At 39.6% G+C, this 18,113-nt stretch overlaps 1 protein-coding gene across 1 annotated transcript in view; it reads left to right on the top strand.

Annotated features, from left to right (window-relative positions):
* KIF11 (kinesin family member 11) overlaps positions 1–9,388 on the top strand; it is a 44,846-nt gene extending 35,458 nt beyond the window's left edge. The window contains exons 19-22 of the mRNA XM_081823812.1: positions 2,106–2,328; positions 4,937–5,088; positions 5,871–5,987; positions 7,919–9,388. Coding sequence (XP_081679938.1) covers positions 2,106–2,328; positions 4,937–5,088; positions 5,871–5,987; positions 7,919–8,050 — 624 coding nt within the window. The 3' untranslated portion in view covers positions 8,051–9,388. The remainder of the gene's footprint in view (positions 1–2,105; positions 2,329–4,936; positions 5,089–5,870; positions 5,988–7,918) is intronic.
* The last annotated feature ends 8,725 nt before the right edge of the window (positions 9,389–18,113 follow it).

Below are 18,113 nucleotides of genomic sequence, written 5' to 3'. Positions count from 1 at the left end.
TGGTTTTTCTTTCTGTGCTATAAAAGGATTTTACTAATATTCTCAGAAACTAGGTAAAAGAATACGTTAAAAAAAAAAGTATTTTAGGGGCACCTGGGTGGTTCAGTCGTTAAGCGTCTGCCTTCGGCTCAGGTCATGATCCCAGGGTCCTGGGATCGAGCCCCACATCGGGCTCCCCACTCCGTGGGAAGCCTGCTTCTCCCTCCCCCACTCCCCCTGCTTGTGTTCCCTCTCTCGCTGTGTCTCTCTCTGTCAAATAAATAAATAAAATTAAAAAAAAAAAAAAGTATTTTAAGCTCTATATAAGCTATCTTTACCAAAAGGAACCAGGGCTAATGGAGAAATAGCTGATTTCAGGTTTAAACAGGAAATATACCAGATAAGCCTAGAGATGCTATCATACCAGAAGGTAAGGGAGCTATTAAAGATTAGTGGGGTTGAATCAAAAAAACATAGGAGCCCACCTGATGACACTCTTTTGTTTAAATATGGTATAATTTGAGTTTCAAAAGGAATAATTGTTATAATTGATTAAAATACATTAAATATATTAAAGCTTATGCATTCATAAAAATTTCATAGGTCTCCTTTGGATCATGTTAGGGAGGCAGTGCATTATTCTGAAAACTGGTAAATAAAGGGAAACAGTTGAGCATCCATATGTCTTTGCCAAAAGAATTCTATCGTGGTTTAGCAGGATACTGGATGGAGAAAAGTGTTTCACAGAAGAATCCCAGCTAATGTAGAAGGAATGACAGAATTTGAAAACCACTATTTTGCAATCCTAGTGAGATAACCCCCTCGGACATTAATTACTATCTACACCATTTGAAAAAAACTGATGGAGAACTGTATTTTTATTTATTTATTTATTTTTTAAAGGTTTGTGTGTGTGTGTGTGTTTAAGTAATCTCTACACCCAGCATGGGGCTCGAGCTCATGACCCTGAGATCAAGAGTCTCACACTCTTCTGACTGAGCCAGCCAGACACCCCTTGATAGAGAACTTTATAATTAATAGGGTGATTACATGCAAACTCACTAATGAATCTTTTTTTTCTTTTAAATTTTATTTATTTTTTAAAGTAAACTCTACTCCCAATATGGGGCTTGAACTCACAAACCTGAGATCAAGATCTGCATGCTCTACCAACTGAGCCAGCGAGGTCCCCTACTGATTAATCTTAACATGAGAGATAGAACCAGACATATGTGCTTTTAGCAGCACCTACAAAATATTCTTGCCAAACACTTAAAAAAGTATGAGGAAAGCTATCCTATTATTAAGAGAGCTAAGACCAGGGGCACCTGGGTGGCTCAGTTGGTTGGGCGACTGCCTTCGGCTCAGGTCATGATCCTGGAGTCCCGGGATCGAGTCCCGCATCGGGCTCCCTGGTTGGCGGGGAGTCTGCTTCTCCCTCTGACCCTCCTCCCTCTCATACTCTCTGTCTCTCATTGTCTCTCTCGCAAGTGGATAAATAAAATCTTAAAAAAAAAAAAATTAAAAAAAAAAAAAAGAGAGCTAAGACCAGAGGGTCTTAAGACCTAGTTTGCGTGGGATAGTCCTTGTTTACATCTGTTGTTTGGAGGTAATCGTTTTTAAGAATGGCCCTTTTCACTCTGAAAAGTATCCCAGTTTGGGTGATAAATTATATAGTCATCTACTTAAGACAAATCAACCAAATCTAATGATAAATTCAAATTGTGAAAAACATTTGAGATAATTGGGGAAGTTTGCATGCTGACTGGACATTTGCTATAAAGAAATCAATGTAAGTTTTTCAGATGTGAGAGTGGTCTTAAAAAGCTCTTAACTCTTAGAAGTGTATACTGAAATAAATGGATGAAATGATACAGGATTTGCTTTAAAATAATTCTATGGGAGGAGGAATAAGTGGTTAATCTTGTTTGATCTATACCCCATGTGTTGATAAATGTTGAGACTGGGTAAATACAAGGGGGTTAATTATACTATTCTCTCTACTTTTGCATGTGTTTTTAAAACTTTTTACTATGGAAAATTTCAAGATAAGGGGAAATAATATATTGAATAAAACACTGACAGCTTTGATTTTAATAACGAAAGCTCATTTGCATCACTTACAGGTTATAAACCAAGGCTGTAAGGCTGCAAGTTCAGAGATAACTGAAAAATTAAATGGACATAAAGCAGCTAATGAGAACCAGCATAACACTTTTTTTGGTCAGATAACTACTGACGAAGAAAAGTTAATGGCACAAAGTCTAGAACTTAACGAAACCATAAAAATGGGTTTGACTAAGCTTAATTGCTTTCTACAACAGGACCTGAAACTGGATATCCCAACAGGTACTTTATTTATTTATTTATTTATTTATTAAGATTTTATTTATTTATTTGACAGAGAGAGATATAGCGAGAGCAGGAACACAAGCAGGGGGAGTGGGAGAGGGAGAAGCAGGCCTCCCGCCGAGCAAGGAGCCTGATGTGGGGCTCGATCCCAGGACCCTGGGATCATGACCTGAGCCAAAGGCAGACGCTTAACGACTGAGCCACCCAGGCGCCCCTCAACAGGTACTTTAAAGGGAAAGAGAATTGTTAAAATTTTTGAGGTTGAAGTCAACCTTGTACTGTGCCAGATGTTCAGAAAAACCAGGTCCTGCCATTGCCCGGTAAGAATTTTCCATCTCACTGTAGTCACCTCAAATGGAAAGAGTGGAACCCTAAAATACCTTTAATCAAGATTAGATGTCATGATATGGGTGTCATGTACTTGTCATAAAATTCGGGCATTACAATCAATAAAATTTTACAAATATTTAGGGAGCTGGCTTGGTTAAGAGAAGATTTTTATTTATTTTTATTTTTAAGATTTTATTTATTTATTTTAGAGTGTGTGTGCAAGCAGGGTGGGAGCAGAGGGGGAGGGAGAGGGACAAGCAGACTCCAGGCTGAGCAGAGCCCAAGGGGGGGCTTGAGATCATGACCTGAGCTAAAATTCAAGAGTCAGAAGCTTAACCAACTGAGCCACCCAGGCAGGCACCCCTTTATTTTTATTTATTTATTTATTTTTTATTTATTTATTTTTTTTTTAAAGATTTTTATTTATTTATTTGAGAGAGACAGAATGAGAGACAGAGAGCACGAGAGGGAGGAGGGTCAGAGGGAGAAGCAGACTCCCCGCCGAGCAGGGAGCCCGATGCGGGACTCGATCCCGGGACTCCAGGATCATGACCTGAGCCGAAGGCAGTCGCTTAACCAACTGAGCCACCCAGGCGCCCCCCCTTTATTTTTATTTAAGAGAGAGAGAGCACAGAGGAGTCGAGGAGTGGGGGTGGGTGGGGAGGGGCAGAAGGAGAGAATCTTTTTTTTTTTTTTAAGAGAAGATATTCTATTTTTTTAAAGATTTTATTTATTTATTTGAGAGAGCGTGCAGGAGCAGGGGGGAGAGGGAGAAGAAAGCTCCCTCCTGAGCCCCCTGGGAGCCTGATGCGGGGCTCGATCTCACGACCCTGGGATCATGACCTGAACTGAAGGCAGCCACTTAACCAACTGAGCCACCCAGGCGCCCCAAAGAGAAGATATTTTAAAAGCAAATAAAAAGAAAACCAGCAACCATCTATGTAGCACAGTTTGTAAAAGGGCATTGTAATACCAGAAGTAGTTGAGGAATGTAATTACATAAATGTCGTTTACTGGAAAAAGCTCAGCGTATTGTGTATTTCCTTATGTGTACCTCTCATTTTGTCAGATGGCAAAGATCATTTTAGGCTATAGTGATTTCGGGAAGCCTTCATGGAAGCAGGTATGCAAGCTATTGAACAGGATGAGTAATTGAACTATTCTTTGGATTGCATTTAGGGTCACAGACCCTGTAAATTTACTAAAAATCACTGAATAGATGTCATGGTATGTAAATTCTACTTCAAAGCTTTAAAAAAAAAAATAAAACAATTATAAAAGGAGATGATGCTAAAGAATGTTAGTTTAGGGCGCCTGGGTGGCTCAGTCGTTAAGCATCTGCCTTCGGCTCAGGTCATGATCCCAGGGTCCTGGGATCGAGTCCGATTTCGGGCTCCCTGCTCGGCGGGAAGCCTGCTTCTCCCTCTCCCACTCCCCTTGCTTGTGTTCCTGCTCTCGCTATCTCTCTCTCTGTCAAATAAATAAATAAAATCTTTAAAAAAAAAAAAAAAAAGAATGTTAGTTTATTTTTTCCACAAGGGTCCTGTAATATTTATTTCCACTCTTCAATGAAATTAGGAACATAAGTGTTAAGCAGAAAGGCAAGTGCTTGTGTAAAATATGTATGAGAGCATGAGTTCATTATAAAGAAATGTAATTGGAGGGCGCCTGGGTGGCTCACTCGGTTGAGTATCTGCCTTCAGCTCAGGTCGTGATCTCAGGGTCCTGGGATCGAGCCCCATGTCGGGCTCCCTGCTCAGCGGGGAGTCTGCTTGTCTCTCTGCTCCTCCCCCCGCTCATTCTCTCTCCTTCTCTCTCTCAAATAAATAAAATCTTTAAAAAAAAAAAAAGAGAAGAAATGTAATTGGTTAATATTTAGTTGCCACCAAATTTAAATGAAATGATTATCCTATCAAAGATCTCATTGGGAAAGCTGTACTCTTATTCCAGGAATGCTACCATTTCTCAGAACACTTCGATTCCTTTTAGAGCCTACAGCACATCTTTTGTACATCCTCAGAGGTGGATAATTTCATGTTTTTGTGGTAGGTTGAATCCTGAAAATAGTTGAGTCTATCTAAGATCATTTGTCAAGTTAGGAAATAGTAGTTGTAAGCAATCTGTGCATGACAGGAAACAAGACTGATTCCCATGTGTGGCAATGGCTATATCTTTGGAAGCCAGAGACTCATTGGGAAGTATACATTCTAACAAAAAAAATCTCACTCATATACCACACTTCAATTTTTTCCTATTTATGTAATGTCCACTAAAGGTACGACACCACAGAGGAAAAATTACCTCTACCCATCAACGCTGGTGAGAACCGAACCACGTGAACAGCTCCTTGATCAGCTGAAAAGGAAGCAGCCTGAACTGTTAATGATGCTAGACTGCTCAGAAAACAACAAGGAAGAGATCAGTCAGGTAAAATTTTAGAACTCTCGCATAAACTCCTTATGTCATCATCTTCATATGAAGAATTTTATTCTTTGCCCTTAAATCCTACCCTCTTGCATTAGTGGTAGTCGTCTGACCCTTAAGCCTGTTGCTTTTAATCTGGACATTTTAAAATTATTAAAGTAATAATAATAACCAATATTTATGTTATGCTTATTATGTGCCAGAGCCTGTTCTAAGCACTTTACCTACATATTTACTCAGTTAATACTCTCAGTAGCCTTATGAAGTGGGTGCTAGTACTAACCCCATTTGAGAGGTGAGGAAACTAAGAATTACCAAGTCATAGGACGGAGTTGCAAGTAGAACCTAGGAGAGCCCCACAAACTGTGCTCTTACGTAGTAATTATAGATGAGTTGGGAAGTAGAAAATAAAAAATAAACTGTAATCCCATTATTCTGAGATTACTACTTTTAACATTACAGGTACTTCTCTATGAGAAAACATATTTGGGATTATTTTCATTATTTATTTTTTAAATTTCAAAGTTTGGTGTTTTTTTTTTTTTTTAAGTAATCTCTCCACCCAGCATGGGGCTTGAACTTACAACGCTGAGATCAAGAGTCCCATACTCTTCCGACTTAGCCAGCCAGGCACCCTCATTATTTTTTAGACTTCCTACTAATTTGGTTGAGGTTTAACTTTTATACAATGGTCATTGTGTTATTTTCAAAGAAGAAAGCTGCACGTATTTTGTGAAGATTTTTAAGTCCTTGGACTTAATCACTCATCTACCTTCTTATGTTAGGACTTGGATGAAGAAAAGTCAGTTCTAGGGCACTCTGTTGAAGAACTTCCAGGTCAAGAGCCATCTATAGATGCTAGTGTGGATTGTTCATCAAGTGGTGGGATTCCGTTTTTCCAGGTACATGATTATATCCTGTCACATAACCCTTCCCACATCTGAAATAAGTCAGTCGTTGGCTATTGAATATGAAGGTATTACTCTTAGTGGGCGGAACAGCAAAATATTTTGTCATTCCTTTGGGATGGCTTGTTAACTTTTCTGATTTAAATTATTTACACAAATATGATAATTGATCAGGGGTTTTCTGTAGGAAAATTAAAGGCAAGGTTTAACTTACTCTCCATCCTCAGATAGTACTCTTTAGCTGTTACGGTTTTCCCCTTTCCACTTCCTACATATGCAGAATGGTTACTGAGAGCAGTCATTTCTCTTTCCCCTCTACCTTTGACAAGAAGTCCTGGAGCCTATATCTGCTCATACTCAGACTTTGAAAGCTAAGAAGTTTAAAAGACAGAGACTGAAGGCCTCTCAGGTTATATTAGTTTCTCCTACCTGTGGCTTTTCTCTTATTAAGGATTCCCCCATGTTTCCTGAGCCTCCTTACCTGCCTTGATCTTTCTTGTACAGTTAAATCCTGTGACCTCTCCCAACTCCTTTTCAACACTCTTGGGAGCATGGCACTATAAACTGCCCAGCATCTTTCCTTTTATTTTGAAGACACGAGCCTAGACACAGTCTGTGATGGAAGGATTTTCTCACATAAGACACCGATGTCTACATTTTACAGTCGAAGTGCTGCTTCTGATAAGTGTATGTTCTTGTACCTCGTAGACTTGCAGGTCTTCCCACCAAGGCCTAAAGAAAGACCCTCCATCTGCGATTTAAGCTGTTAGAACTTCTAGCTTAATTTCTGTTAAATTCCTCTCTCTTTGTACTCAAGGTAGTTTTGTCCCCAGATCCTTCCTACCTTTTGCTTCACTCTTTACTATGAGAGAACTCTAAATATATTTCTTTTCATTTTTCAACCCTCTCTTCTATCTTTAAAGTTAAGGAAAGAAGGAAAGTTAAGAAAAGAGAACCCTAAAAAAAAAAAAGAAAAGAAAAGAGAACCCTAGTGACTACTTAATCCCCTGGCTGGAAATCCCTTCATTACTACCATTTATGGCATTTTGAAGGCTAGGCTTAGTGGTTCAGCTAGGGCAAGGAAGGCCCTACCGTACCAGAAAAGATTTGGGATTGGATTTTAGACCTTGAGCTGAAGTCTGAAAATTATTTTTTCCCTGCTAGCAGTCTCATGGGGCAATTTTCTGGGTTTGAAATTCTGAAGTTGGTTTATGATTTGTCTCAGCGTGGATGATTGGTTGTGCAATGAATGTCATTAGTCTCCTAAAGCTCTCTATGGGCAAATGTGAGAATTCCAATGAAATATAATTCCTAAGTGAGAAATATGAAATAAGTTTAAGATAAAAGCTAAAATACAGTTAAAAAAATGTCTTGAGTTAGCCATATATCAGATTCTCTGCTTAAAATAGCATTGCCTTTTTTGTATGATATCAAATCTTTGTTTTCCTAGCGCAGGATTTCTCAATAGCAGCACTATTGACATTTTGAGCTGGATGATCCTTTGTTGTGGTGGACTATCTTGTTATTATATGATGTTTAGCAGAATCCCTGGCTTCTACCCACTAGAAGCCAGCAGCACCTCCTAGTTTTAACAACCAAAAATGTCTCCAGATATTACCAAATGTCCTTTGGGGGGTAAAATTGCTCCCTGTTGAGAACCATTGCCCTACAGTAAAATCTTTAATTATGCCTTGGAAAATCATGCAGAGAATTAATACTTCTTTCACCTCACTCCTTCCATTGATGGTAAGATGAGGAAGGCATTCATTTCTACTTGCCAAACAAATTGTTGGCTCCAATTTGTGCTGAGCCTTTTCCACACTTAATTTCTTGCCTATAACCCAGAGAACTTTGAAAATAGAGTGTAGCTAATATGTATCAAATGTTACTTTATATTGACTTAATTTCTCCCATTATGTCCACAGCATAAAAAATCACATGGAAAAGACAAAGAAAACAGAGGCATTAATTCAGTGGAGAGGTCTAAAGTGGAAGAAACTACAGAGCATTCTGTTACAAGGAGCAGACTACCTCTACGAGCCCAGATAAATCTTTAGTTAACTTGAGGGATTGGTGATTCTATTTTTAAGAAAAATGAAAAATAAAACCTGTAACTCCAGAACTTGAGCCTTATGTATAGATGAAAAACAAATGGAAAATATCAAGGCAATACTGTAAATTCAGTTGGATTTAATATGTCTACTCATTTTTCTGTCATCCCTGTAGTTCACTGTGTATTAAGTTGGGTTTTATTTGGGACTTGCATTGAGTAAATACATATTTTTAGCTTTTGATATAAAATAACCCTTTCCTAAAAAATGAAAAATATTTTTCTCAAAAAAAAATAATAAAAAAAGGAAAAATATTTTTCTTGTATTTCACTAGGCAGCATATATATAGAAGTTGTACTGTTCTTCTAGGCTTTAACTTACATAGGTAAATATTGCCAACTCGGTCTTGGGAAGGACCATCTCTACTTTTCTTGCTATGATTGAATTATGTCTGTATCTGCTTGCCTCCTTCCCTAGACTTTTCCATTCTGCATTCTCAGCTCATTTTGTCCTTTTTCATTTGTGACCAAACCACTTGTAGAGCTACAAAATGGTATCCATTCTTATTATGAGATAGTGTGAATTTTACCTAGAAGTCTTTTAACACTTTCTGTGGTTCTAAAATTACTGTCAACAATAAACATAACTCTAGAAGTAGTCCTTCCTTCAATATTTTTAGTTTGTTTCCCCCTAGATATAAAAGCATTCCTTTATGAGGCCTAACACATTAGCCCCCACAGAGTTCGTAAAAAGCCAGCTTCTCTAGAATATAGATTACTCATATGGGAGAACTACCAAGAACTCTGATTAATGGCTGTGTGGCCTATGTGTTGTGCAGAAGGTCCCAGTGATTTAAGGGCTTTTTGGAACTATTAATTATGACTATAATTTATATCTCTTTGCTTACCTGATGAAACTTTGTTCTTTGTATATAATAAAATATGTATATGTATATTTTTCTTTAGTGAAATCTTAACCCTTAGAAGGGTCCTGACAATTTTGATCTTGCAGCCAAATTTCTGGAAGTTGAGATTTTTCAGCATGAAGAGCAAGCACACTTAGAAGGAATATAGGCAAAGAAAAAATTTTGTGCCTATATCAAGTTAAGTATATACATTTAGAGAGATTTGACTGTGATAGCTAAGTAAAGTCAAACCCAATTGGAGAATTAGAAAATGTGCTACTTCAAGGAACTAAATTTACCTTGCAGAAGTATTAATCACCTTAATAAAAATAATGATACAGTTTCTCTGCAAAATCAGATGTCAACATAAGCTATGGATAATATCTAACAAAATAAACTGCCCTCAGTAAATCCATTAATAAATTTGGTTTCTACATTAACTTGCTTGCCCTATTATTTCTTATTTGGCAGTGGGTCTCTTTACAGAGTTTAGCAAGTTGTTCCAAAATTCCTAAAATACACTTCCACACAGGGGTGCCTGGGTGGCTCAGTCATGATCCCAGGCTCCTGGGATCGAGCCCCACATTGGGCTCCCTGCTCAGCGGGAAGCCTGCTTCTCCCTCTCCCACTCCCCCTGCTTGTTTTCCCTTTCTTGCTGTGTCTCTCTCTGTCAAATAAATAAGTAATCTTATAAAAAAAAAAAATACACTTCCACACTAGGATGAAGTGCCTTGGTAAACATCCCAGGCTCCTTCAGTTGCACTCTAAGGGACTACGACCTTAGTATAAGATTAATGAGAAACAGATTGGTCCTCACAAGGCCTGATGTGTCCAGCTTTAAGTCATCAGTTTCCAGACGTTTTAAAGTTACCTAGGAATGCTAATGCAACTGACAAGCAAAAATAAATCACTGGAGAATTTTTTTATTTTAAGTAGGCTCCACACCCAACCTGGGTCTCGAACTCACAACCTCAAGATGAAGAGTCACATGCTCCACTGACTGAGCCAGCCAGGCACCCCAAATCACTGGAGAATTTTAACATCCCAAGTCTTAAATTAGCTCTACAATTTCTCATATACAATATCAAGCACTCAAAAACTAACCATCAGCAAAAATAGAGTAGATAGCTTCAAGGATTCATTCTTCCTGAGGCAAAAATGTTCAGAAACAACTTTGTCAGAACTAGGTTTATAGCAACCAAGCAAGTGCTCAATCAAGAGAAGGCAAACTAAAAACTAGGAAATCTTTTTGGTGTTTTACTTGCCCTTGCTCCATTCCCCTTCCCAGCTCCACGGTGGTCAGACTGCAGCCCACATTCTCAGAGCAGAGGGACCCTGTTCACTGGTCCTGAGGGCACAGAGGATCTCGTAATCTCTTTTTTTTTTTTTTTTAAGATTTTATTTATTTATTTGACAGAGACACAGAGAGAGAGGGAACACAAGCAGGGGGAGAGTGGGAGAGGGAGAAGCAGGCTTCCCGCCGAGCAGGGAGCCCGATGCAGGGCTCGATCCCAGGACCCTGGGACCATGACCTGAGCTGAAGGCAGATGCTTAACGACTGAGCCACCCAGGCGCCCCAGATCTCTTAATCTCAAAAAATTGTTCTGTCTGGGGCAAACCAAAGGCCTGAAGCAAGGCACTTGCCTTTGTGTCATCTAATTCACAACTCAGGGTGGAAAAGTGGCAGGCATTTCTCAAAACTATGATAAGGCAAATGAACAACCTGCTGCTACCTGCAGCAAAAGATGATAGTTGAGGTAAAATAAGGGGTGCCTAAAGCCTGAGAGGGAAAAGACAGGAGACAATTTCTTGAGGAAATTAGGCCATTCAAAGACAATGTATATTAGGGAATTGAGAAAGCCTCACGTCCAGGCCAATTTACGTACCTAGAGAAGACCCTAAGCTTTCGCTACTGCTGACTGATCTTTAGGTTCGGCACAAGCACAAAGTGAAAGCTAAGGTAGATTTAAAAAAAATTTTTTTTTTAAAGATTTTATTTATTTCAGAGAGAGAGTACACAAGCAGGGGTGGGTGGGGGGTAGACAGGCCACGGGAGAGGGAGAAACAGGCCTCCTGCCGAGCAGGGAGCCCGATGCAGGGCTCGATCCCAGGACCCTGAGATCATGACCTGAGCCGAAGGCAGACGCCTAACGGCTGAGCTACCCAGGCGGCCTGCTAAGGCAGATTTTAAATGGCCTAGCTAAGCACTGAAGGTGTGCTCCAACAGTCTGCAAAGACTGGGAGGATTTTTTTCTTTGTCTTTTCTTTCCTTTTTTTTTTTTTTTTTTAGTTCTTGTTTTATTTTTTGGTTATTGGCATTCAAGGAAATCTGTCAGCAGTAATACTAGCTGACTGCAAAGCAAAAAGAGCCTTCAGAGACTACCTAAGTCAGAGAGTTGAGATTTGAAAGTAGTTTAGAAAAGTAACAAACCGTTAGTGCCACAGCAAGCAACAGAAACAAACCCTGAGGCATGAAGACTGATTTCCAGGATGTCACATTATAATACTAAAAAAACTTTAAGATTTTATTTTTTTGAGAGAGCACGTGTGCACACAAGCAAGGAGGGGCAGAGCGGGAGGGAGAGGAAGAGGGAAAGAATCTCAAGCAGATTCCCCGCTGAGTGGGGAGCCTGATGCTGGGCTCAATCCCACAACCCTGAGATCATGACCTGAGCTGAAATCAAGAGTTGGACGATGAGCCACCTAGGTGCTCCAATACTAAAAACTTTTAACAAAAAACTAAGAAGTATGCAAAGAAACAAAGTATGGCCCATTTACAGAAGAAATTAACACAAACCATCCCTTATGAAAGACAAATATTGGACTTTAAATGAACTGTCTCAAATATGCTCATAGAGCTAAAGGAATTCAGGAGGGCAATGTCTCAACAAATAGAGAACATCGGTGAAGAAACTAAAGAAGAGCCATACAAATTTTGAGCTGAAACATATCAAAACAAATGAAAACACACACACAAATAGACACACACACATACACAAAACACTAGAGGGTTCCAACAGCAGATGTGAGCAGGCAGTAGAAAGAACCAGTGAACTTGAAGCGAGGTTATTGAGAGTGTCTAATCCAAAGTGCAGAAAGAAAAAAGAATGAAGGAAAATAAACAGAGTTGAAGAGACCTGTGGACCACAATGAATCATATCAACATTCTCAAAACGGGAGTACCAGAAGAAGAGAGAAATGGGCAGAAAGAATACTTGAAGATAGAATAGCTGAAAAGTTCTCAAACTTATTACAACACTTGAATCTTTACATACAAGAAGCTCAATAAATCCAAACAGGAGGAACTCAGAGATCCACAAGACACATTATATATTCAAACTGTCTAAAGCTGAAGACAGAATCCTGAAAGCATAAGAATATAGTCTTCAAGGAAATGCAAATCAAAACCACAGTGAAGTACCAGTTCATATCCACAAGGATAGCTAGAGTAAGAACAGAAAAGAACAAGTTTTGGTGAAGATGTCACGCTCACTCTCTCTCTCAAATAAGTAAAATCTTAAAAAAAACCACACCAAAAAACCCTCCCCCACCCCCACTCACATGCTCTCTCTCTCTCTAAAAAAAAATTTAAAAAAAATGTGTACATTGTGCGCTCATAAAACACAGCTGCTTAATACTCCTTTGAAAAATAACTTTGTATACAAGGAGATAGATCTGGACCAAAAAAAGAAAGATAATGGAAACAAATTTCAGCAAATGAGATGATCTGCAAAACAAGATCTTTCAAAATCAGACATTTAAAGAATTTAAATACATGAAATATTTTGAATGATAACTGGAAATTATAAAAAGTCAGATGGAAATTCTAGAACTGAAAAATTCAACAAATTATAAACAGAGAATGGGCTTAGTCTGCTGGATAGTTAAGAGTTAAATTAGAGGGAGTTTTAAAAAGTGGATGATAGGTTAGAAGAAAATAGTTACACTGAAGCATAACAAGACAAATGGACAAGAAACCCAAAGAAATGGTATGGTGAAAAGGTCTAACGTACATGTAATTAGAACCTCCAAAGGAAGGAGAGAGAATGACTGAAGCTCTGTAAATCTCCATCAGGATGAACATCAAGTCACACCGAGATACACCATAGCTAAACTGCTAAACGCCAACAATAAAGAAAAAAATCTTTTAAGTAACTAGAGGGAAAAAAAGGCATTATTTTCATAGGAAGAAAAATTAGGCCGACCGCTGACTTTGCAATAGAAAGGAAGCAGACAGTGGAATGACAGCTTCAAAGTAATGAAGAAGGTAAAGTCAGCAGGAATGCTGGAGGAAGGGCCTCCATAAAAGCAAAGAGACACGGAGAAAATTGGTCAAGATAACATTTTTCAGAATTCTGGTAATTAACCAAAGGCTTGGAATAATCCAAGGAGCATTTCTTTATTTATATTTTTAAAGGTTGTATTTTGGTTAAAATTATGAGTTTTGTGGTATTTTAACTTGACCTGTTCTTATCACTCTCCCCAGCTCCTCATTAGCCTGGAAAACCAACAGTCCCACAATCACAGTGAAGACCAGTAGCCTAGTAGCCACTGCCGGGGGTCGATTAGGTTTGGAGCCCCCTGAAAACACCATTCTCGGATAACTGTCATTATTTGACCTATCTGGCAATTCTCTGGAAAACCTGCGTTCAAGGGCCTGTCTTTATTTGACCTGAATCCAACCTTGCTCAGTGTGAACAGCTTTTTTCCTGGGGGCATTTGTTGAAAAGAAGCCACAGCCGTGCGTGGTTCGTGTTTCGCATTGCACCTACCTGAGTTAGTGATCTTCCTCCTCAAGAAAGTTGAAAAAGAGGGACGCCTGGTTGGCACAGTTGGTTGAGCTTCTGACTTGGGCTCAGGTCATGATCTTGGGGTCCTGGGATCGAACCCCAAATTGGACTCCCTGCTCAGTGGGAGACTGCTTGTCCTTCTCCTGCTCTCTCTGCCCCTCCCCAACCCATCTCTTTTTCAAATAAATAAAATCTTAAAAAAAAAAAAGGAAGTTGCAAAAGAAGGGCAAACTAAACCCAAAACAAACATAAGGAAGGAAACAATAAAGATTAGAGTGGAGCTAAGTGAAATAAAAAATTAAGAAACAATAGAGAAAATAACTGTCGTCATCAAATTCTATGCCTAATGAAAATATTTTTTAGGGGGCGCCTGGGTGGCTCAGTCATGAAATGTCTGCCTTTGGCTCAGGTCATGATCCCAGGGTCCTGGGATCGAGCCCCGCATCGTGCTCCCTGCTTGGCGGAAAGACTGCTTCTCCCTCTCCTACTCTCCCTGCTGTGTTCCCTCTCTCACCGTCTCTGTCTGTCAAAGAAATAAATAAAATCTTAAAAAAAAAAAAAAAAAGAAAATATTTTTTAGGAATGATGGTGCATTAAAGGCATCTTGTGTCTGTCTAAAAAAATGAAGATTGATTTTGTCACCACCAAACTGGCACTAAAGGAAATATTAAAGGGTGTTCTTTAAGCAAAAAGAAAATGATACCAAATGGCGTCTCATAGATGTAGGAAAGAACAAAGAGCAATGGAAAATGTAAATGCATCTGAAAAGGTAAATAATCACTGTGAAACAATAACAGTGTTTTGTAGCGCATACATATAAAATTCTCAAGAATAGCACGTGAGATGGAAGAAGGGTAAGAGGCATTAAGGGATTCTTTTTTATTTTTTAAGATTTTATTTATTTATATGAGAAAGAGAGCATGAGCAGGGGGAGGGGCAGAGAGAGAAGCAGACTCCCCGCTGAGCAGGGAGCCCGTTGCAGGGCTGGATCCCAGTACCCTGGGATCATGACCTGAGTGGAAGGCAGATGCTTAACGGATTGAGCCACCCAGGAGCCCTGTGTTTAGGATCCTTTGATTGTCTGGGAGGAATTAAAGCTCTAATTAATATTAGACTTTGGTAAGTAAAGTGTAAGTAAAATATTAAACTTGAAAAGAATATATTCTCCTATCATGGGATGGATGGTTCTATAACTGTCAGGTCAAGTTGGTCAATAAGGTTGTCGGGTCTTCTCTCACCTTACTGATTTTTTTTGTCTAGTTCTATTAACTAAAATGTTGAAGTCTCTAACTATAAGTGTAAATGTATTTATTTGGTTTTTTTGTTTCTAACACTTCCATTGTAAGGTACATAGTTAGAATTGTTATACTTCTTGGTAAATTGACCCTTTTATCAGTATATAGTGTCCCTCTTTATCATTGATGATATTTCTTATTCTAAAGTAAATTTTTATATTAATGTAGATACTCTAGCCATCTTTTTTAAATTTTAATTTAATTTTTATTTATTTATTTTTTAGAGAGACTGCACATGGGAGGGAAGGGGCAGAGGGAGAGGGAGAGAATGTTAAGCAGGCTCCATGCCCAGTGTGGAGCCCAATGCAAGGCTCGATTTCACGACCTTGAGATCACGACCTGAGCTGAAATCAGGAGTCTGACGCTCAACTGACTGAGCAACCCATCCAGCCATCTTTTGATCAGTGTTTGCATGGTAGATCTTTTTCCTTCTATTTTTTTATTTTTATTTTTTTTAAGATTTTATTTGTTTGGGCGCATGGGTGGCTCAGTTGGTTAAGCGACTGCCTTCGGCTCAGGTCATGATCCTGGAGTCCCGGGATCGAGTCCCACATTGGGCTCCCTGCTCAGCAGGGGGTCTGCTTCTCCCTCTGTCCTCTTCCCTCTCGTGCTCTCTGTCTCTTATTCTCTCTCTCAAATAAATAAATAAAATCTTTAAAAAAAAAAAAAAGATTTTATTTGTTTGACAGAGAGAGACCCAGTGAGAGAGGGAACACCAGCAGGGGGAGCAGGAGAGGGAGAAGCAGGCTTCCCGCTGAGCAGGGAGCCCGATGCGGGGCTAGATCCCAGGACCCTGGGATCATGACCTGAGCCGAAGGCAGACGCTTAATGACTGAGCCACCCAGGGGCCCGAGATCTTTTTCCTTTTAATTATCTATGTCTTTTCTATTTGGAATGGCTTTCTTGTAAATAGATTATAATTGTTTTTTATCCAATCTGACAATCTTTTAATTAGCTTATTTAGACTGCCTACATTTAATATTATTGGTCTTAAATATATGATCTTGCTACTTGTTTTCTGTTTCCTCCGTTCTTTGTTCCTTTTCCCTCTTTTTCTTCCTCCTTTACAATTAATTGAATATTGTTATGAATCCATTTTATTGCCATTAAAATTTTTGTTTAGTCATCGCCCAAAGGCTTGCAGTAAATATACATTGTGAATTAATCACAGTTTACCTTCAAAAAAATTACACTATTGCATGTGTAGTTTAAGAACCGAACAATAGCACACTTTTAATTATTTCTCATCTTTTCTGTGTTGTTTTCATTTTATTTTTATATTTGCAATAAAACCACAATACATTGCTACCATATTTTTTATGAAAGTCAATTATCTTTTAGAGGCATCTAAATAAGAGAAAGAGTGTCTTCCTATTTATTTTCATTTTAACCATTTCCAGAGATTGTTGTTTTTGTAAATCCATTTCTTTGGGTACAATGCCAGATTCTCTGATATATTCCTCTTGCTTAAAGAAATTCCTTTAACATTTCTTTTTTTTTTTTTAAAGATTTTATTTATTTATTTGAGAGAGAGAGAATGAGAGAGAGCACATGAGAGGGGGGGAGGGTCAGAGGGAGAAGCAGACTCCCTGCCGAGCAGGGAGCCCGATGTGGGACTCGATCCAGGGACTCCAGGATCATGACCTGAGCCGAAGGCAGTCGCTTAACCAACAGAGTCACCCAGGCGCCCTAACATTTCTTATAGTACAGGACTCCTGGTGAGGAATTCTGTCAGTTTTTGTTTTCTAAATAATTCTCTATTTTGTCTTCATTTTTTTTTTTAAGATTTTATTTATTTATTCATGAGAGATAGAGAGAGAGAGAGGCAGAGGCAGAGGGAGAAGCAGGCTCCCCGCGGAGCAGGGAGCCCGATGCGGGACTCGATCCCAGGGCCCTGGGATCATGACCTGAGCTGAAGGCAGACGCTTAACCGACTGAGCCACCCAGGCGTCCCTGTCTTCATTTTTGAAAGATATTTCATTGGGTGTAGAATTCTGGGTTGATAGTTATTTTCTTTCTTTCTCTCTTTTTTTTTTTTGTTTCAAGTTTTTACTTAAATCCTAGTTGGTTAACATATAGTGTGGTATTGGTTTCAGGAGTAGAATTTAGTGATTTATCACTTACATACAACACCCAGTGCTCATCATAACAAGTGCCCTCCTTAATGCCTGTCACCCATGCAGCCCATCCCTCACCCAGTTCCCCTCCAGCCACGCTCAGTTTGGTCTCTGTCATTATTTTCTTTCAGCACTTTAAAGATATCACTCATTGCCTTCTGGTTTGCAGTTTCTAACAAGAAGGCTGGTAATGTAATGTAATTCCCATCTTTGCTCTTCTGCATTTAACGTCTTCTTTCTCTGGCTGCCTTCAAAATTTTCTTTATGACTCTGGTTTTCAGTGGTTGTAATAGGGGGCAGGGTGCTAGGTTGCTGGAGGGCTTTTCTCAGCATTTCGGCTCCATCCTGTGCTTTCAGCCTTCCCTGTGTGCCTGAGCCCTGGAAGGGTCTCTTGGCACACTTCTGCCTTTCCGCCACGGAAGGATGCTATGCCTTGATTCTTGGGGTTTCCTGGCGGATGGAGGGTGGAGGTTGAGGAAGGTTTTTTTTTTTTTAAAGATTATTTATTTATTTATTTGACAGAGAGAGACACAGCGAGAGAGGGAACACAAGCAGGGGGAGTGGGAGAGGGAGAAGCAGGCTCCCCGCAGAGCAGGGAGCCCGATGTAGGACTCGATCCCAGGACCCTGGGATCATGACCTGAGCCGAAGGCAGCCGCTCAACCGACTGAGCCACCCAGGCGCCCGAGGAAGGTTTTCTGCTGTGCAGGTCCAGCCTTACTCCTATGTGGGCCCTGTGCCCCAAGTCTTGGGGGAGTTGGGTTTTCTCAGTGATCCTGTCCCTCCCTGGGGTAGCCAAACTGCCCATATCTTCGGCAGGTTCTTTGCAGGGAACAGCATCCTGCCCTTCCCCTAGGAGTAGAAGTTTTGTTTGTTTGTTTGTTCCTTTATCTCAATCGCAGTGGTCTTCACCTGTTCCCTGCAAGAGTGCTGCCCTTCTCCCTATGGCTTTTGTCTGTAAGGA

The sequence above is a fragment of the Leptonychotes weddellii genome, chromosome 6 (genome assembly GCF_054177405.1).
Source record: "Leptonychotes weddellii isolate Sample4059 chromosome 6, ASM5417740v2, whole genome shotgun sequence".
In the NCBI taxonomy this organism is placed as follows: domain Eukaryota; kingdom Metazoa; phylum Chordata; class Mammalia; order Carnivora; family Phocidae; genus Leptonychotes; species Leptonychotes weddellii.
This window is presented reverse-complemented; position numbering and strand designations above follow the sequence as displayed.